Source organism: Alligator sinensis, unplaced genomic scaffold (assembly GCF_000455745.1).
Source record: "Alligator sinensis unplaced genomic scaffold, ASM45574v1 scaffold825_1, whole genome shotgun sequence".
Lineage (NCBI taxonomy): Eukaryota > Metazoa > Chordata > Crocodylia > Alligatoridae > Alligator > Alligator sinensis.
Window position 1 is genome coordinate 19381 of NW_005843420.1, and position 21836 is coordinate 41216.

General features: G+C 47.2%; 2 protein-coding genes across 2 annotated transcripts in view; both read left to right on the forward strand.

The window, feature by feature from the left end:
- Nucleotides 1-1410, forward strand: part of LOC102374128 (olfactory receptor 2G3-like) — a 14757-nt gene extending 13347 nt beyond the window's left edge. Inside the window, exon 2 of the mRNA XM_025195172.1 lies at nt 4-1410. Within this exon, the coding sequence (XP_025050957.1) occupies nt 4-928 (925 nt within the window). The 3' untranslated portion in view covers nt 929-1410. The remainder of the gene's footprint in view (nt 1-3) is intronic.
- Nucleotides 1411-12186: 10776 nt separating this feature from the next.
- LOC102374381 (olfactory receptor 15-like) lies at nt 12187-18777 on the forward strand. Its single transcript, XM_025195173.1, has 2 exons — nt 12187-12194; nt 17841-18777. The coding sequence occupies exons 1-2, from the start codon at nt 12187-12189 to the stop codon at nt 18775-18777; spliced, it is 945 nt and encodes a 314-aa protein (XP_025050958.1).
- The last annotated feature ends 3059 nt before the right edge of the window (nt 18778-21836 follow it).

Below are 21836 nucleotides of genomic sequence, written 5' to 3' on the forward strand. Positions count from 1 at the left end.
GAGCTCCCAAAGAGAGTTCATCCTACTGGGCCTTTCTGACAACCCATACCTGGAGATGCTGTTTTTTATGGTCTTCCTAATCTCCTATGTCCTGACATTGTTATGGAGCCTGGCCGTCATTGTGGTCTCACAGCTGGATCCCAGTCTCCAAACACCCATGTACTTCTTCATCATTAACCTCTCTTTCCTGGATCTCTGCTCCACCACCGCCACGGTGCCTCAGATGATGGTGAATTTACAAAGATCCCAGAAGACCATCTCGTGGACTGGCTGCATGGCCCAGCTCTTCATCTCCCTTGGCCTGGGTTCCACTGAGTGTGTCCTGCTGGCAGCCATGGCCTATGACCGCTATGCTGCCGTCTGCCACCCCTTGCGCTACACGGCCATCATGAGCCGCAGCCTCTGCTGGCTGATGGCAATTGCATCCTGGTTTAGTGGAATGACTGCCTCCTTTGTGCAAACATGCTTGACCCTGCGACTACCCTTGTGTGGGCACAATCATATCAATGACTTCTTCTGTGAAGTGCCAGCCCTGCTCAGCCTGGCCTGTGCCGATACCTCCATTAATGAGGCTGGGCTCCTTGTTGGCTCTGCAGGCATATTGCCCGTCCCTCTGGGACTCATCCTGGTCTCCTATGGCTACATTGGTGCTGCAGTACTGAGGATCCGCTCAGCTGAGGGCAGGTGCAAGGCCTTCAGCACCTGCACCTCCCACTTGGCTGTGGTATCAATCTTCTTTGGCACAGCCATCTACACTTACCTGCAGCCCCCCTCTCAGCATCCCCAGGACCAGGGCAAGATAGTTTCCCTCTTCTATGCCTTCATCACTCCAATGGTGAACCCTCTGATCTACACACTGAGGAACAAGGATGTGCACAGGGCCCTCAGGAGAGCCCTGGGAAAGCAGTGCTGGATGCAACAGTCATAAGTCTGAAAAATGACATGGAACTGGCAGACTTGGAGCATGTGCAAATGGGAGAGAGATCCCTGCCCTTTAGTCGGGCTGGGGTCTAAGCTGGCGAAAGGTGGAAGAGACGTAATAGGGCTACACAGAGGAGGTATATTCTCATTCCCCTTTCAGACCACACTGTGGGAGCAGCATCCAGGGACTTTAAGTTTCTGAATCAGGTAAACATCCTCCTGTTCCTTCCCCTTCATGCACAGAGGTACTTCCCCTGCCATCCTCTCCCCTCCCCTCCCTTCCCTTCTCCACCCACTGCTGCCACTGTTGCCTCTACCTCTGGCTGTCCTGCAGTTGGGCTGAACTCCAGAACTGTTCCTGCTCTGCTCCACGTAGGCTGTGGAGGGACCTGAGTTCAGCCCTAAGCAGCAGCAGGTGGTTTCCCTCTCCCTGCCCGCTCCTCTCAAGTGTTCCCCATCATCCCAGGAGACGGTTTACAGAAAGGGAACCCCCCCTCACCCCCACTGCACCTACCACAAGTGCCGTTACAGTCCCCAGCTAAGCCCAACTCCCCATGCTATCCACCCTCTCCCCAAAACTGGCAGAAGGTGAAGCATGGCAGCCATCTTGCAGAAGTGTCTTAATGCTCGTCTTCTTCCATGTTTCTGTTTAAGTGAAGGCTGATTTGGGGTAAAAGGTACTTGTGCTATGCCAGTAAATATGGTGACACCTTTGTTGATCCCTCTGTCTTCTGAGATAGAGTTAAGGGTCTTGAGCTTTTGCGTTTTCTAGGACTGTTTAAAGTAACGGTTATTCTACTGAGATTGTTTTAATGTAAACACAAATGGTAAGAGAGCCTGTTTCTGCACTGCCTACCTTATTACTATGCTACCTAGTTACTATTTCCATGCTCAGATGTGTCACTGAAAACCTACTATGTGACAAACAAAGTTGTTGGCCTTCACATTAAACTGCAAGGGTTAAAATGGTGTTGTAGCCAGGATATAACCAGGCAAACTCATGTGGGTGCCTCAAAGAGACATCTTTAGGGGCATGATTATGAGGGGCAGTGGTCAGGACTTTTGGGGGGGAAAAACATTTAAAGAAAACTGTTGCATTCTCTTTCTTTACTGTTTTGTTTGGGAGCATTCACGTCACTGAATCAAGGAGCAGGTTTTTCTTCATTTTTCCATTAACACATGGGCTGCCTATGCACATGCTTGGGGGCTCTGGGGAGGCTGTTTTAATTAGAGCATTCCTGGACACCTGCTTCAATTAAAAAGGCTTGCCATCATATATATTAAGCCCCGCCCCCCGGACATTTCAAAATGCATTTCCCTTTATCTGAAGGTCATTCAATGAGATTTTGTTAAAGCGCCCCTGCAGCTATTTTGAAATGTGATGGGGCTTAATGCATGTGACAGGGAGGTGACACTGGAGCTTTCCAATTAGAAGGCAGAGCAGACTCGAACGTGCTACAGCGTGCTCCAATCAGAACACAAACTAACCCGTCTATAGACAGCCAAGCTTACTAGGGGCTGAGGACCAAGAGAACCGACCAACTAGCGTTATGCTTGCAATATGATCGTGCTAGTCAGCATTATTGTCTCGAAACGTGTTTATAAATATTGGCCACGTCCCCTCCCAACAAGTACAGCTGGTCACTAATAAGTGTGTGGCAGAGCACCTTTGGGGTGCTCGTCATGTGGCTGGGGCTGCAGTAGGCTGGGGCAGAGCCCAGCAGCGAAGGCAGCCAAGTGAAGCCCCCCAGATCTTATTCCAAGGGGGGAGGTGTGTGGCAGAGCATCTTTGGGGGTGCTCGCCACTTGAGGGCTCTCACAGACTGTGAGGGGAGCCTGCGTTGGAGGAGCAGCAGGGGAAGCCTCCCCCAGGTATCATTTTAAGGGGGGAGGTGTGTGGCAGGGCAATGTTGGTGCTGCCTATATAAACAGATCAGTTCCCTACTGGCAGGACAGGCAGCAACATTGCCTGCCTGCAGGTATCAACTGGAGGTAAGGGCAGGAGCTGTAGGGGATGGTTTGGAGGCTCCTGGTCCCGGACATGACCTATGCCCTGCTGGGAGTGGGTGGCCTGGTGGGGCTCTCTGTGGCACGGGAGCCTCCAGGAAATGCCTGGCCAGTGACCACCCCGGTGAAAGGCAGGTAGGGGCACCGTAACCCTAGCCCTCACCTTCAGGTGGGTTTGCGTAACACCAGAGGCAGTGGGGGCCAGGCACAGCTACAGCCGGCCGGGGCCCTATGGGGTGCAAGACCCCAAGGAGGGAAAGTGGGGGCCAGGCTGAGGTATTCCTATCAGTCCTCATTTTATGCTCACGTGCCTTTTAGGCTGATGTGGTATCATTGTGTTTGCAGGGGCTCACCAACCTTGCCTCTCCAATGAGAAGCCTGACTTAATCAGTTCTGGATAACTTTTGTTCACTGGGACAACTGGCATGTAGATAAAAGCAGAGCAGATGGTTAAAACACTGACAGAACCAAGAGAAAAGGAGCGTGCTCCACTAGGTTAAGCTTTGGCATCACTTCCTGTTTAAAGGTTGACTCTTCCAGATGCTATACCATAAGCATGCTTAGGGATAGGCTGTGTTAGGCCTTGTGGGGATGCTGGGTATGATGGCAGCGCAAATTTAGCATCACTGGGTTCCTTCTAAAGCCTCCCTAAAAGAACCATAGCATTTCACAAAGCCTAAATATTTTTTAGCATGTTCTTGACCATAAATAGGTGCAAGTCTGGCTCTGCTCCTCCCCTGGTGGATCCCAATTGCACAGCTTGCATCTCAGCTCCCCCAGGGAATCAACCACCCTTTCAAGGACATTAACCATGAAAATGTTCCTTAATATAAAGTTAAGGAAGTGGCCTGAGAAGAGGAAAATTTCCATAGGCTCTCTCAAAGGAACAAGTTTCCCAGAAAGAGTCAGGCTGCACTAGCACTTACACATCATTTGCAATACAGCATTGCCTGTGCAAGCTTACCAAATATGCTTAGTGGGGCCACAATCCAGTCAAGCAGTTGAGTGGCAAAATGGTATCAGCTAGAATGGAATCAGCCAGATATGTACACGGGGGCAGGCAAAGCCCAAAATTTTAACCCTGAAAAAAAAAAGAGGGGGAAGTAGAAGATTCACTTTTTAGTTCCCATAACCTAGCGGTTATCCAGGGAGCAGCAAATCCAGATTCCCCCAGCCCCCTCCCCAAAGAATCTGAATCTGCAGCTCCTGCCTCCTGGCAAAGCATTATGGCCACCAGGTCACAGTCCAGACATTGCCCAGACCCCTCTCTAGATTTCTTCTTGAGACTGGTTCTGTCACAGCCAAGAGAGGCGGATATAATGGACTACTCATGAACTAGAAGAAAGGAACCCTGTCTTCTTGCTTAACCCATTGCTCTCAGTGGGGCAGAAACTCTTGGGGAATGAAACCTCAGACTTGGGTCTTCTCCTCCCTAGGGAAATGCCCTAAACATTAAGCAGCTGAGCTAATAAGTGAGAAAGCCATCCTCCACCTCCCTTCCAGCATGCGTATGCACAGAGCAATTCTGTTTTACTACAGAGTGAAACAGAATCTCGAGAGGCAAATTAGTGCTAAAGACTGCAGCTAGGTGACTGTACATGCCATTTAGGCACATAAAGTAAAATACGATTTAGCCCATATACGATTGTTGCTCTGCACTTCTTCAAGGTAAGTTCATAACCTAAACTTCCAGAAGTCAGAGAATCATTATGAATCCTGTTGCTCTCATTTTTAGAGAGAAGCAGCTGAAGCAGAGATGCTAGTTTAGTTGACCTCCCCGGCATCACATAGGAAAATCTGTCACAGGCCTCTATGCTTCCTAGACCTAACACCTGGGCCATCATTTCTTGTGCCTCACCAAACATCTCTCCTCTTCCTCATCAGTGTTTATAGCAGGTTCAGGGTTATTGCTTAGTGCACAGAGCCTTTAAACTCATTAAATTCCTTAAACAGAGTTCAAAAAGGGGTGACTTGCAGTGCTGGGGTCTCATCTCAACCCTGAGAAGGTGCTGCTGGCTTCATGCTGGTTCCTTGGTGCGGCACTGCAGTCTTCCTTCTCGCTCTCACACGTGAGTTCCCTCTCCTGGTTTAAGAGATGCTGCTGCCTCAAGCCTTGCAGCCCTGGGTCTTTGACCAGACCCTGAGAGAGTTATTATCCCTGCGTTGCACTCACACCCACACCCTGTCTCTCCCTAGGGACTTTTAACTTCCTGTGGCCAGCTAATCATCCTCTAACATTGTTCGTGTGGAGCTAATGCTCCATGATTATGCCTCGTTGTTCAGGGCCAGCACAACCAACCAGCCAAGCATAGCTTGCCACCTAGGGCAGCAAATTAAAAGGGATGGCAAACATGGAGTGCACACACTTTGCACATTTTCATTAGGAGCTCCCTCAGTTGTCTGGTCACGTGCAGAATTGAGTGGAGCAGCTCTGGCACTGCCAAGCCTCCACTCCAGGGCTCTATCTGGTGCCCATCCTCGCCAGGTCCCAGGTATGTTACAAGGATGGGGTGGCAAAGTTTTGTTTGTCTAGAGTAACAAAAGTCCTTGTGCTGCACCTGTTCTTGTTCTCCCAGGATAAGAAGTTCAATTACCCTTAGAACCAAGAAATAAAGTGGAAAGGTAGTGCAACCAGAAACTTCCTTAGAAATCTCAGTCATTCAGAGTCAAAGAATCTACCAACACAACCTGAGCTCTGCCTCTGTGAGCAATTCCCTGCAATACTTTTAACTAGGGACCTACTTAAATTGCAGTTTCATGGTTTCCATGAAAACTGAAACCATTAAAAACAGTCATCTCCACACACACTTTGGCTGTGATTTCCCAGGAAGTCAATAGGGCTGTGCAAAATTTCACGAGCTGTTTCGTTTCGACTTGTTCCAAGCTCGAAACAGCAAAATCAAAATGAAACGAAGGGCTTTGAAACAACCTCGAAATGAAGTGAGGGCAGTCAAAACATTTCAAAACATTTCAAGTTTTGAAGCTGAAGCTGGGCTTGCCTGCAGGGAAATAGAAAGTAAGGAGAGAGAGGGGGAAGGACTGCTCTGAAATTGACTATGTAGGTAGCCAGTGACTGTGATCCTTCCCTGAGGTCTCTTCCAATCCCAGTGCTGGAAAAATGCATAAAAGGCAACATTGTTTGAATGGGCCTGCTCTCTGCCTTGCAGTCAGTTACTGAACTCTTTCAGAAACTCAGGAGCATTAGACAAAGGCTACTACTACCATTGATTTCCTGCTTGCTAGCCTAGCAAGTGGGATTCCGCAATACCTTTTACTTTCTTTCTAGACCCTTTTATGTTATTGTTATATTCATCAACTTATTCTTTTCAATTTCATAATTATATTGGATATTATACTATAGAATTTGTACAGGAAGGCACATACACATATATTTTATACATTTATATCTTGCAGCATTTTATACTATATAATTTTCCAATTATCTATATATATTACAGAAATCGGATAAAATTATAGAAGAACACACAGATTTTCTGGCACACCAAGGCAAAGACACTATGAAACACACCATGAAGGGTGCTGGAAAGGCAGGTGGCCAGCCTTCAGGGAAGGGCGGAAGAGGGGGTAGAGGGAGAGCTGTAAGTTCCCTCCCCCAACCCTCCCAAACTGAGACGCAACCTCTTTCCTATAACTAGCAGGCATGAGGCTTCTACTAGTTCTACAGGCAGCAAGGAGAGGGGAGCAGTGCCAGTGCCACTGCCTGTGCCTGAGTCTCCAACCTCTCCAAGAGCACCAGCCATACCCCACCCCCCCCACCACCACCACTACCACCACCATGACAACAAGCAGCAGCACCAGCATGATAGTTTCCTCCACCCCCATTTCACTTCCCATGCTGAGCCTTCCAGTGCCAGAGGAAGAGCTGGAGCTGGATTTCACAGTGCCCTAGCAAAAGAAATTCTGGGAAAGAAGGGGGAATCATCTGAGTTTGTGCTCCACACTCCACAAGTTTCCCCTAGAGACAGGTCTCCTTCCCCAGAAGGCACTTTAGAGGAGGTTGAGGTAGAGGTTGTGGAGGCAAGTGGCTCAGCTGAGTCTGCTCCTCCTGTTGCTGTGCCCCTGCTTGCTGAGGAGGGGAAAAAAGCAGCATCCACACATGCACCTGCACCCCAGAAGTGAGTGGGTAGTGTGGTCTGGGATCATTCTGAGCTGGCAGATGATCCTACATATGCTATCTGCCTGCACTGCCAAGCCAAAACCAGCCAGGGCAAGGGAACACCACACATGAGCACCACGGGGATGCTGATGTACCTCCGTAGGCACCACCCCCTTACCCTTGCTCCTCCACAGCCTGGCACCAGTGGGAGCATGCCCAAAGGGAAGTCCCCCTCTCCCTCCAAGGCCCCCATTCCCCAGAAGCTGAGGCAGACCACCTTGGAACAGTGGGGGAAAGGCAGGGACAAAGAGGGGCTTGTTTCCAAGGCAAATGAGGTCACCCAGAGCATTGGGGAGATGTTTGCTTTAGATGGCCAGCCCTTCTTGTTAGTTGAGCAGCCAGGGTTCAAGCGGCTCATGGTGCTCGTGGCCCCATCATACTGCATGCCCACAAACACCATCTTCAGCAGGGAACTTGAGGGAGAAGCTGTGCAAGGCAGGTCCACAGGTGGGCTTACACTTCACCGTGGACATCTGGAGCAGCTGGGGTGGAGATCATGCCTACCTCTCCATCACATGGCACTGGTGTGACCAGTCAGGCTGTCAGTGGGTTCTTCTTCAAGCTGAGGTGATGGATGAGTCCCACATGGCAACAAAGATCATGGTGGCCATGAATCGCTTGGTGCAGGGGTGGCTTGTTGGGCAGGGTGAGCTCACCCGCGGGTTCATCATAATTGCTGACAATTGGGCCAATATGGTCAAGGTGGTCTGTGATGCCAACTTTGTTGGTATCCGCTGTGTGGCACACAAGTTCCACCTCATTGTTAGGGACACCTTGGAGGGGGACAGGGCTGCTGGTGACAGTGGCAGCACCACCAGCAAGCTCATTTTCAAATGCAGGAATGTGGCGGGCTACTTCCAGCAGAGCATCAAGACGGGCAAGATGCTGCGGGACAAACAGGCAGAGCTGAGCATCGCACAGCACAAAATTATGCAGGATGTGGAGACTCAATGGAACTCCACATACCTGATGCTTGAGGCATCAGGGGTGAGGGATAGGCTGGGGTGGGGGGAAAGGGGGAATGTAGCAGGTAGAAGTGGAGAAGTACGACTATGAACTGCACTTCATCAACCTCCTAGGTAGAGAAACTCATGTACTCAATAACATAGACATTGGAGTTCTGAAACACTGCAACCTGCCGGACATCTGATTCCCCAGGTACCTCTGCACTTTTACCTGCGCTGCTACATCCCACTTCCCCACCCCCACCCCCTGCCCAGCCTGTCCCTCACCCCCTGATGCCAGTTGGTGGAAATGGAGACTTTCTTGCCTGCACTGCATGCCAGGCCAGCCTCTGGCTTCTTTACTATTCCTTCCATCCAGGAACAGCACACACACCAACTGTAGGTGCTTCCTCAGCCTGACAGAGGGTTTTTCAACCCAAAAACCTTGCTAAGACATATTTCTGTAACTATTCAGTTGGTCTACTACAAGACACCAGATTAGATTGACCCAAAGAACCTTGTCTGCCAGTGCCATGTCCTTAGACCAACACCCCTAGCACCTGTCCCCAGTCAGCTGGCCAGAAAGATGCAGGGCCCTGGGCACATCTAAGTCCCACAGCTGGGGCCGGCAAGGAGAGTTCTCTGGCAGCTGCTGGAGAAGAAGCTCCTGCAGAAAAGGAAAGAAAGGCTCTAGTCTGTGACAGTTTGGCTGCCTGAGATGCTGCTGGTGCTACTGTGCTGCTCACCAAGTTATTACCTGTTGTTCTTTAATGTGATGGACCAGGATGAGGCTGTAGAGGAGGAGGCGGCCTCATTGGGTCACACTACTATGTTGTGTAGAGGCCCCAGCACCAGTGAGGGCGCACCTTAACACACACTCACAAAATCACACATGTCATGAGTTTTGCTGGTCAGCAGCTTGAGGTGCAGTTTCCCAGAAACCCCTGCACCTATCTCCTTGAAACTTGACAGGCTTTGTGGCCTCTGCAGGGGCTACCCTCCCTGGTGTTGTCATTTGAATCAGGAAGAAATGAGAAAGTTATGGTAGTTTCATGATTCCCCATTATAGCCTATAGGCGAAATGTCAAAACAATGTCAACAAAACGAAATGGAACAGTGCTTTCGAAATGCAACAAAACTCAAAATGAAACACTGTCCCATTGAAATGGTGAAACCAAAGTCGAAACGAAATGGTGCTGTTTTGCACAGCCCTAGAAATCAACAACAACAACAAAAACTTAATGAAAATAAAGTGCTAACTCCCCAGTGGAAGTCATCTGCCCTTTTTGCTGCCACAGCCCATCCTTTCAGCCCACCCAGTAGGGGAAGGCACTAGCTGGTAGGATGGCATGAAGGGCAGCAGCTAGTATGGCAGCTGCCCTCTCATGCCTCTCCACCAATCAGCATTGAGGGGGAGGACCACATGAAGGACAGCCAGCAGTCAAGATGGTGACCACCCCCTTGTCCCTCCTCCCCCTGGGGCCTCTCCATCAATGAGTACTGAGGGGTGGGGCCACAACAAAATTACCCCAAAATTGGCTGTTTGGACTGTGAGCAAGCTGTGGCAATTGCATTCTCTTGCCGCAAGTTAGGTAGGTCCCTACCTATAGCCCACCTCATAAAACAGTGCCCTTGCAGAGAGTAAAGAACATTCAGGGAACCAGTCACCGGAATCCCTTAGAACAGAGCTACCGACTCCTCTGGTAGGAGGCAGCTGCTCAGGCACAGGACCTGCTCCCCTGAAAACAACTCTGGGATTGCCGCATCAGAGGACCCTTCATTTATCTTTTTATCTTCTTCACTCTCATCTGCAGACTCCTCTGTAACACTATTCTTTTACTTATCTTTTGTCTTACAGATCCCGTGGCATGTTGACAAGATAACCCCCATATGTTGCTGTTATCACAACCTATGGAATTTAGTACAAGAATATGGCAGATGGACAATCACGATAAAGCATTCACCTCTTCTCCTTGATGACACACAGAAGGCAGAGGGTGCTCGAAGAGTGGCTCAGGCCTGCTCTTACCCGAGGCCTACCACCCTCCAGATCACAAAAATTATTCTGTTAAGCCTTTTCCATGATCCAAGAACATTGCACCCATATGACTGAAGGGGATACACATAATCTTCACAACATATTTCTAAGCCCAAGGCAGGACAGGGCTAAAACTATGTTGGTGTTGACTTTCCATTCTTCTTTCCTAGACTTCTGAAGCTGAAGTTTGAACACTTCTGGTTTACATAAGGCTGAGCTGGGAATTTAGAATGGAATCACTTGGAGTCTCTGCTGAGGGAAGGGAGCAAGAGAGGAGAATGAATCCTAGAGCCATTACTCCTGATTTACACAGGGGTGAATGAGAAAGAAATCTGGTCAGTCCATTGGAGTTACTCTTCATTAAACCATAGTTAATGAAAAAAATAAATCTGGCAATGTTACACCAAAGGGTTCGCTTCCGATATACACAGGGGTGAGTGATGGAAGAATCAGTAACCTTGGAGAGCACCATGAAAATATTTATTCCTTGTTATCATGCTATGTCTCTCGTGCGTTAGACTTATTTTCCCTCTGGATTCACTTTGAATAACTTCTGGATCAGGCACAAAAACATTTTTACTGACCTGACAGCACCACTTTGCCTGGCATGGGTTAGGCCTCACTAGAGTACTCTATGCAGTTCTGGGCATGGCATTTTGAAAGGAATGTGGAGAAGTTATAGATAGTCCAAAGGCAAGTCACAAAAATGATAAAGTGCTTGGAAAACAAGCCATATGTGGAGAGGCTGAGAGAACTAAGCAGGTTTAGCTTGCAGAAAAGGTGATTAAGAGGGGAACATGGTAGCAGTCTTCAAATATCTGAAAATCTACCATAAAGAAGAGGGAGGACAATTTTTCTCCCTTTTTTGCAGAGAGTAGGACACATAATAACTTGAAATTGTAGTGTAGTGTGTTTATATTGGATACCAGGAAGAACTTCGTCACTGTTAGAAGTAAGGCAGTGGAGTAGGCTGCCTAGGGAAGTTGTGGAATCTCCTTCATTGGAAGTTTTCAAGAAAACATTGGTTAACATGAGCGACTGGTGCAATGCTTGAGTGTGCTGCCAAGAGTAACAGTTGAAAGCCCAGGAGTCCCTGTGACAGGCTGTGAGGTGCTTGAGTCGTGCTGTAGAATGGAGGGTATCTGGTTGTCCCATGTTTCTGAGCTTTGCTGGTCACCACTTGGGGCCAGGAAATATTTTTTTCTTCTCCTGTTGCTATCGATATCAAGGGGTGGGGGGGGGTGTTCACCTTCCCCAGAAGCATTACTCCACAACTGGGGATTTTGACTGACCTGTACTGATGCACTTGTTAAGACTTAAAAAACCCAGAGGCTCCTGGTTAGAGGATCTTTCTCCTTCACTCTGGGTCAGACCAATTACCGCATCTGGGATCAGGGAAGAATTTTACCCCATGGTCAAATTGTCATGGACTGTAGGGGATTCTTGCTTTGTTCTGCAGTGAATTATATGGTCCTCTTCCTTAGATCTCCTGAACGGATCTCTTGAGTGTGTTTTAACAAACTGCTTCCTGTACATGATTAAACACTCTTACCTGAACTTGTGCTCTTGTGTGTTCATCTGCACTGGGGGTAGGGGGGCAGGAGAGGAGGGAATGTACAGGGCAGGCATACGAGGGGGGAGGAGTGGTAGATGGAGAGTGCTTGTGTCAATGTGAGTTGACAGTGAAGGAGCCCTGTGGAAGTGAGGGTGCCTGCCATGTGCTGAGCTCAGGTCCTAGGGATGAAGAAGGAAAGAACACCCATTGTTTTGGTCAGCTCTGAGATGCTAAAGTGAGCTCCTGAGACATTTGAAGGGATGGGGAAAGAGGGGCAGGAGGGAGGCAGTGAAAAAGAACCACCTTGAGCTGAGCATGATTCCTCCATGCCCTGTTGCTTTGGTCAGCTCTGAGATGCAGGAACAAGCTCCAGGGTGATTGGGAGAGGAGGGAGGGACAGATGATCCTGGGACAGGCAAGCAGCACGTTCAGCAGATGTTTTTCCTGGCAAGCTTTAATTCCTCTGAATCCTTGGGCTCTGCACATGTGGTGAACACCATGACAGTACTTCAGGCAACAGGGATGGCTTTTATTACACAGCACAATGGGATTGTGGAAAACAGAGATATATGGAATCAGTTAAAAAAAAAAAAACAAGTAAAAAAATACAGAAAGTGTAACCAAGCTGTACAGAGGTGAAATTCATTATTCCTCTGTGGATGCGAGTATACCATGGGCCTGGTGTGGCCTTAGCTTGCATAAGTAGCACATCCTCAGGTGCCGGAAGCCATTGCCAGATAACCTTTCAGGCAGCAACGTCCACTTGCCTGATGGCTGTGGGTGCTTATTCACACTCCTGCTGCAGGGCCCCTCTGTAGGAAGGTGAAGCTTGATGGCAGCATGTGTCCCCATGGGCCAATGGATGGTCCTGCCAGTCCATTATATCATAGGGTGATGCAAATAGCAGCAAGGATGCCCTCTGTCTTCAGGCTCAAGGCAGACAGGAGGTGATACCTGAACTGTTGTCCCATCTTCATGGAGTCACTGAGCATCTCACTGGCCCGCTCTGCAATGGCCGCATGGCGCTTGCTGGGCTCCTGCATGCTACCCAGCAATCCATGTGGCAGTGTGCCAGGACTCTTTGATGTTGTACCGTACTATTGCCAAGTACTGGCAGTGGTGCAGCTACTCTTCCTCCCTCCACTGCCTGATCTCCACAACCCAGGAATGGCTGCCCTCCACCAGAGAAGCCAACATGTCAATCTTTGAGCAGGCACTGGCCTTCCTTGGCTTGGAAGCCTTCTGGGCACCAGACTCAGAGAGCATCCATGGGGATAATCTGGTCCTGCAGTGCTGCCACCACCATTTGCAAGTGTCAGGCCTGAAAGTAGATTGCAAGGAACAGGATTTCATTGTTCTGTTGGCTGCCACCCTGATATAACAAAGAACTCCTCAACTGAAGTTGCAACTTGCAAAGCCATCTAGCCAACAGACAGGCTTAGTCATGCTGCTGACTCTCAGCATGGTAAATTCACTCTCCCCTCTGCTCCCTAGGGACCCAGGAAAGTTGTTGACCTGAAAGATGTGGGACATTTCCTCACTGAAGGTGCATATGACCCTGCTGGCTCTCGACATACAGTTGTTATCCTGTGTCCTCATGAACCACTGCCTCAGTTATCTTGCACTTGGACCAACAATGGACTTAGTCACCATCATATCCCAGGCCACCATTTTCTTTGTGATCTGTTCATACAACACCTTGCTTTTGTGGCTTGACCTGAGCAGGTTCTCAATCTCACCCCAGATGCAACGAGATCAATTACCTCTTTCCCAATCCATTTGGTGCCATGCTTGTCCATGGTGCCAGAAGTGGATTGTGGGGCCATGGTAGAGGAAGAATGAATGGGTACATGGTGGTATGGAAATCTAAACTTGCTTTGGTGGGTGGTAGATGGATGGTTCTGAGGATCTCCTTGATCGGTGAATGGATGGAGAGATGGCAGTCCTTGGCGGCTGGTGGTGCTGGCAAATTCAGACTAAATTTGATCTTGGGCAGGTGGTGAGCATGAAATGGGTAAGCTTCCATGCAGGGTAATTAATAGATGGGGGTAATCACATTGGGCAGGTTACCTCTGGGCAGTAGAGTTCTGCCATCAGGGCCAAAACAGCTACACAAAATTCAAGAGGGACCAGAAATGGGGTTAAAGCAGTGCATTGTGGGATGCCTAGAGGACCAACCAAGCTGCTTTTCCTGGGTTTGTGCCCCTGGAAAACTGTTCAGTTGTTTTTTGTGATATCCCAGGATAAACTATTACCACTTCTTATCCTCCACCTTTTCAAGTTTCTCCTGGGACAAATCCAATGCCTGTTTGTTGCCTGAGTCAGTGTCATCATTCGAGTCTCTGTCTTGTTCATGGGGAAGGACAGTGCTATCAGCTCCCAGGTGAGCTCCCAGCCCCCACGGGGAGGCAATGCTGAAACAACATACCCCTCCTGCTCTAATATCCATAAAAACTTGTTTCACTCCCCACACAGCCCTTTGGAATTGGGGGCAGAGATGCTGGGATGCGAGGAAGAGCCTCCTGCACTCACAGATATGTGGATTATTTCAGCTGGATTTCAGAGCTAAGCCTACCCAGGTGGAAGACAAACCTGGCTCAGTCAGAAGAGGGACACAAAAGCAGAAGGGGAACCAGGAAAAAGAGCAGGGATCATCAGCTGTAAGGGGTAATAGCAATCCATCCATCCATCTGTTCATACAAAGGTCCATCCATGCAGTCTCTGTTTTTCCAACCACCACATCTAGCTCTCTCCCTCACTCACACACTGAGAAGCCTTGGCTGCTAGGGCCAGGGTTCCCATAATTATAGGGTGCTAGCTCCAAGTGTCTACCACAGCTGCACCATCCGCCACCCAGCAAGATTATCCTGGAGCACAGCAGCAGGTGAGGTAGCATCCCAAAGTCAGGCACAGACGGTGCTGCTACACAGGAAGGGGTCAGAACTAGCTGATCTCTCTGACCTCCATAAGGACCCTTAGAAATAGAGCTTGACCACCCAGGAGTGCCTTGTCCCAGGACCCTACAGAGACTTGAGGTGTCAGTACAGACAGCAGGCACCACAGTACAGATTCTGCACTGGAACCGGAGCATCAGAACCATCAGGAAGCTGTCAGGTGGGAGGAATTTGGGCAGAGGAGAATGGAGGTGAGTCCAGAAGCTTTACTTCTAACCATTTGTTCATAATAACAATAGTTATTGCTCCGCAGAGTTTGGAAGCTTGCTAGGTTGTTCACTTTCTTAGCTTTTTAAAATAGGGATAATGGCATTCCCTTACTTCCCAGCAGTTCTGAGAGGATAAATACATATTGAGCTCACACACCTACAGGAAGGACAGGGGACAGATATGCACCTAGGTCAGCTTCCTGGTCCAGAAAAAAACTATTTGGGGATACCTTTATGCATAGGAAGACTGTAACTGTAGGAAGGGAACCTGTGTTTGGAAAGCACTGTGAGAATCTACAGCCCCACATTAGTTCCTGATCATACAAAGGTTTTACCTGGCTTAACTTAAGCCCATGAATACATCCATCACTGGGGAGCATATATTAACCTTTATGATCTGTTACATCTGCCTGTTCTTGTAGTGATACAAGTTGTATCTTTAACCAGGAATGTTGTATCTTTAACCCAGAATAAAAATGAGTTTAATGTGTAATTTGTTGTTATACTTCTATTGCTACAGAAGCATCCAGATCCACAAAATACATTATAGTAGTTTATATGCATATCAAATTATACCAATGCAACTGTTACATTGCTGTGTACTTCTCCATTCTTCACAAAATTCAAATTTTCCAGCCACCCAATTATAGATAAGCCATAAAAACCAGTATTTAAATGTTATCTAAGATGGGCACAGATAGACAGCTTACCTTGACACTTGTTGTGAAGATGAGATACAGTTAGGTCTGCAAAGTTGGTGTCATTTGGTCAAGGGTTTTGCAGGATACAGGCTCCTGAAAAGAAAACCACTCAAGAATTGTGAGTTTGCATAATATTTTTAGGTGCAGAATTATAGAGCTAGCAGATAGCAGAATCCACTTGCATCCTGCATGGCTGATAAATAGTCAAAATTCTGAAAATTTAGTCTTAAACTACTACCTCCAGACACAGGCGACAGGTAAGGTGTGCACGGGGGTGCATGTGCCACCTCGATGGGGCTAGTGCCCCCCAGATGGCCAATACCAATGCTGTTGGTAGGGCTGGCTTCCCCCCTAACACATGGAATAAAGAGATGTGAAAATGTTTTTAACTGATGTGGGAATCATCACTTTATGAGAGTAGTAGGATAAGCAAAAGTCAATTATTATAGTGGTCAATTCTTACTTGGGAAGGGAATTGGAGGTCCATGGTACAGTAATGTGTTCTTAATGACACACAATGTTTCTATGACTGCTAAAAAGTTACAAATAAGAAAACAGTAATTAGTTATCATAGAAAATGAGGGTTGGAAGAGACCTCAGGAGGTCATCTAGTCCAACCCCCGACTCAAAGCAGGATGGTCCCCAACTAGACCATCCCCAACTAAGTTATGAATTATTTGTAAATGCTCAGAGGTATGAAAATCATTTAATCCCTTAAAGGCTCAGAATTAAGGTCATAGTTTGCTTTTGGAAATAAGTGTGTATTTTGGAATATAAATGTGGTACAGCTCCTACAAGAACAAATAAGAGATCTTTCATGGATCAGGCCAGGCCTTGGATACCTTTGTAAGTGACCTGGCTTAAGTGCCTAACAGCAGGGGAAAATTCCTGGCTCTGGATCCTGAAGAAAGGAGGAGGTAATTATTAGGGCTGTGCAAAGCTTCAATTGCTGATTCGATTCGGCAGAGATTCAGCCCAATTTAGTGGCCGAATCTCCAAAACTGAATAAAATCAGAGGACCCTCTAACCTCTCTGAATCAAATCGGAGATTCAGAAAGATTTGGAGATTCAGACATAGACACAGCTTTAAATGTTTTTTCTACATACCTCTAGGTAGCAGGGGCTCTTGAATGCTGTGATGCTGGGGTGCATGGAGTGTCCCACAGAAGCGTGGGAAGGCTCCCCAGCGTGCTTGGCAGCAGACCCAGAAGTGGACCAGAAGCACTTCTAGTTCACTTCTGGGTCCACCGGGGAGCGCATGCCCCGCCCCCCCGCACCCTCCCAGCTCAGCAACTGGTGCCTCCTGGGTCTGGGGAGGTCACCCAGGGTCCCCCTGAGGCTGATCACTGAGATGGGGGGAGGGGGAGTCCCCCCAGTGCGCTCCGTGGCAGACCCCAAAATGGACTGAAAGTACTTCCAGTCTACTTCTGGGTCTACCACCAAGCACATGGAGGGTCCCCGCATTCCTCTGGGATGCTCCATGTGCCCCAGCACCATAGCGATAATGAGCCATGCCTGCTACCTCAAGGTATATAGAAAAAACATTTAAAGCTGTGTCTAAGTCCAAATCGCTGATTCTCCGAACCAGCATCGAATCTTCAGATTTAGATTCAGCTGAATCGAATGAGGGACAGTGATCCAAATCAACTAATCAAATCACTGTCCCTGATTTGGGTCAAATCCGAATTGAATAGGGCCTGATTTGCACACCCCTAGTAATAATAAAGGATCTTCAGCATTTAATCCTCTATATGCATTGTATCAGGAGCTTGGGCATCCAGCTCAGAAATGTGATGTGCCAGAGTGTACATAGGAATTAGAACCTGCAGTGCCTAAGTAACTCTGACAGCTTGGGTATTTCATATTGTTCACCTGTTGTTATTATTGTTGTTGTCATCATCATTGTAATTATATATAATATTTATTATTATTGTCACTGTAATAATGCTTAGAAGCCTCAGCTCTGAACCACAGCCTCATCTTGCTAAGAGCTGTACAAGCACAACAAATAAAGAACCCTGTTGCAAAGAAAGCAGAGCCTAAGTATCCATAAGTCTATGGCAAATCCAATTCTTGGTATAGGCATCTGATTTACTTTAAATGGTCAGGTTTTTTTTTTCCTGCCATGTGAATCCCACTTTCCCATCCAGCACCACAGATGACCCTTCAGGTCTTTAACTATTCTTCTCACCACCTAGCCCTGATTTTCTATACAAAATCACAAGGGAGAAGGATTCATTCTGAGTAAGGAAGCTGCGCTGTAATTCTTTCCTCTCCTTTGTGTGGCTTCTCCTTTCATCCATGTCTTTGTCATTTCTCCCAGCAGAATGAAAGAGGAAATGGAAGCTCCCAGGGAGAGTTCATCCTACTGGGCCTTTCTGACAAGCCATACCTGGAGATGCTATTTTTTGTGTTCTTTCTAATCTCCTACGTCCTGACATTGTTCTGGAATCTGGCCATCATTGTGGTCTCACAGCTGGACCCCCATCTCCACACACCCATGTACTTCTTCCTCAGCAACCTCTCTCTCCTAGACCTCTGCTACACCACCACCACGGTGCCTCAGATGCTGGTGAACTTCCGTAGCACCCACAAGTCCATCTCCTGGGCTGGCTGCATGGCCCAGCTCTTCATCTTCCTGTCCCTGGGGTCCACAGAGTGCATCTTGTTGGCAGTCATGGCCTATGATCGCTATGCAGCCATCTGTCAGCCCCTGCGCTATATGACCATCATGAGCCATCGCCTCTGCTGGCTTATGGTGGCTGGCTCCTGGCTGAGCGGCATCACCAATTCTACTGTGCAGACTATCCTGACTTTGCGGTTGCCATTCTGTGGACAAAAACAGATCAACAACTTCTTCTGTGAGGTCCCAGCTATGATCAGTCTGTCATGTGCTGAGACCTCCATCAATGAGGCTGGGCTCATTGCTGGTGCTTCATTCTTGTTGCCAGGGCCCCTGGGCCTTATCCTGGTCTCCTACGGCTACATTGCTGCTACAGTGCTAAGGATCCACTCAGCTGAGGGAAGACGCAAGGCTTTCAGCACCTGCACCTCCCACCTCACCGTGGTCTCACTCTTCTATAGCACGGCCATTTACATGTACCTGCAACCCCCATCCCACCACTCCCAGAACCAGGGCAAAATGTTCTCCCTCTTCTATGGCATCATCACCCCAATGCTGAACCCTTTGATCTACACACTGAGGAACAAGGATGTGCATGGGGCCCTTAGGAGAACTCTAGGAAAGTTGTTCTGGATGCAGATTACATAGGCCAGAAAAAATGACATTGGACTGGCATAACAAGGCTTCCCCTTTAGCTGGGGGTGGGGATTCTAAACTGGTCGAAGGTCCGCAAGACTGGTAGGGTTGGGGACGGGAAAATAGGTATTTCCCATTAATTCATTACGTCCAACCCAGCTTGGTAATGTCTGAGAATTGTTACTGTCTTAAAGCTATTTGTTACAGGAATTAAACCAAGTGGGTGAAGTGTCAGCCGTAGGCTGCAGCTGACATGGTTTGTCCCCACAGTTGAAGCCCTGGCTTCTTCTAGTAATTAAGTAACGCTCCATATGTCATTTTGTTAGCTGTGTCCTCAGCCGTATACTCCCAGGGTCTTTTAGCAGCTATCAGTCCATTTTCTTGTTTCGTTTTACCTTTTTTTTTCTTTTATGGAGAATAATTTGGTTTCATTCCTGAAAAAAACCAACCAAACAAAAAGGCCAGGCTCCCAAAGAAAAGTCTTGATGTTTTGTGAGAGCATGGAAAGCATTGTCCAACCATTTCTATTCCAACTTACTTCAACTGCGCACATAACCAACATACCCAGCTGCTAATGCCACATGCGGGCACAACCTCAGAACTGAAAATAATCTCTAGTTCTAAAAAGAGTTAAAATAAAAACCCCAACTGGTTTGCTCATATGTCCTATAATAAATTGGCCTGCTGTTTTTCAGTATAGTCCATGTCACACTTTGGTTGGCAGTGGGTTAAAAAAGGACTGGGAATGAGACATATGGGAAAATGTAGCTGTATTGCATAGTTATTAGGGCTGTGCAAAGCTTCAGTCCCTCATTCGATTTGGCGGAGATGCAGCCCGATTCAGTGACCAAATCTCTGAATCCAATTTGAATCAGAGGATTTGGAAAGATTTGTACATAGACACAGATTTAAATGTTTTTTCTACATACCTCTAGGTAGCAGGTGGCTCGTGAACGCTGCAATGCTGGGGCGCATGGAGAGTCCCACAGAAGCACAGGAGGCTCCCCAGAGCGCTCAGCAGCAGACTTGGAAGTGGACCAGAAGCACTTCCAGTCCACTTCCCTCCATGCTTCTGTGGGACACTCCATCCGCCCCAGCATCACAGCATTCACGAGCCATGCCTGGTACCTCGAAGTACGTAGAAAAAACATTTAAAGTTGTGTCTATGTCCGAATCTCCAAATCAGCATCAAATCTTCAGATTCGGATTCAGCTGAATCGAATCTGGGACAGTGATCCAAATCAACTAATCAAATTACTGTCCCTGATTTGTGCCGAATCCAGATGAATAGGGCTCACTTTGCACACTCCTAGTAGTTATGTAAACCTTTGATTAAAAAAAGTGTCTTGTGTTACTGCTTTTCTAGCCCAAATGAATAGTAGGGGCCCTTTCCCTTCTTCCATTACTCCTTAAACTGCCTTCCCATCTCCCTGCATTTCATGGATGGTTCCTATGGCAAGCTCCGTATTTAATATTAAGTATGCCTCCAGGCTAAAAGGCTTTACTCCTTTATCAGGTAGGAGTTCAGGCTGCCCAGCAATACCCAAATAAATCCCATACCCTGCTGCCCAGCTGAACTGCTCTTCATTCTGGCAGTTACCTGCCAGTTCCCAACTACTGCTCCTTGCAGCATATTCTGTTTCCACCCCTCTATTCCTTTCCTACAATGGCCTCAGAGCTCCCTCTTATCTGTGTGAATCACTGACAAAGAAGCCACTAATATGATCAATATAAAATCATCCTAGATGTTGATATTTTATCTCCAGTCATCAACTATTAAAAGAAAAATCCCTCAGATTTTGATCTGGTTCCCCTAATCAAGGACCACTGATTTAAAACCCCTTAGATGTGCCTGCCATTCTCTCTGATGATCAAATATCGGTCTATAAGTGTCTGAGATGATTAAATCATTTTCTCTTGTCTTCACATGCTGGTCTAAAACCTATTCCTGTTTTATTGACTTCCGTCCCTATTGCTCAGGTAGGGATTAAAAAAAAAAATTCCCTCAGTTTTAGGATTTTTTTCTCCTCCACTCCTACTATATGGCACAAATTCTGCTTGTAGTGGAAATTTTGTCTTAAATTATCGCCTTATATTGTGCACAAAGGCAGTAGTATGAGTTAGTTCCCCTATGCTGAAGTCTGTTTTCAGACTATATTCTTCTTCTCTCAGCTATCAGTCCCTTACCAATTTGCCTTCAGATTTTATTTCTTTTCTTTTTTTAAATGTTGATCTACATTAGCATCATATTTTTGCATACTTCCCTCTCTAATTCCCAAATATTTATTTAAATTCTAATTTGGTTTGGCTCCTATTGTCTCTGCTTACTGAAAAATGAAATGTAAATTCACCTTCAGTTCCACTCCTTGTGCTACCTAAGCATATAGATAGTGATACAAAATCCAGTCCTGATCAGCACTTTTTGTCAGCTAAATATTGATTTAAAATAAAATTTGGAGCAGCTTCTTCCTCCTAATACAAACTGCAGCAACTTCAGTTTTTGGAGTGAAAAAGTTGCCCTGAGGGTCTTGTTACATGTTTCACTTAGAGATGTTAACAGTTAACTGCACTTAAAATGCCAAGGTCCACAAGTTCAAGCAGTAAAATGTGTATCATAGCAAAGCTAATACTTTTCATAGGAAGAACAACTTCACATGGTATTAAGTAATATGTGTTAAGCCATCATGGAACTGTTCCACGATGATAATATGAGCAGTCCTCACCAACTCTGGTGTGGTGCAAGGGCTGGGACTGTAAAGGAGAGCCTGTTTCTGCAGTACCTGCTTGTGTTACCATTACTGGGTGCTTGTACACATGACAAAAATTGCCATTTTTAGCAATTTAATTGATCTTTTTTAGCAATTTAATCATATCACACTGTACATGTGTAGCGGCATATTGCAAAATAAATGAGTTTGTTATGTAGCAAACTAAAACACATACTGATGTATTTTAGTTTGCCACATAAGTTGCAGTCATACATCCAACCTTATCCATAGATTCATAGATGCTAGGGTCGGAAGGGACCTCAACAGATCATCGAGTCCGACCCCCTGCATAGGCAGGAAAGA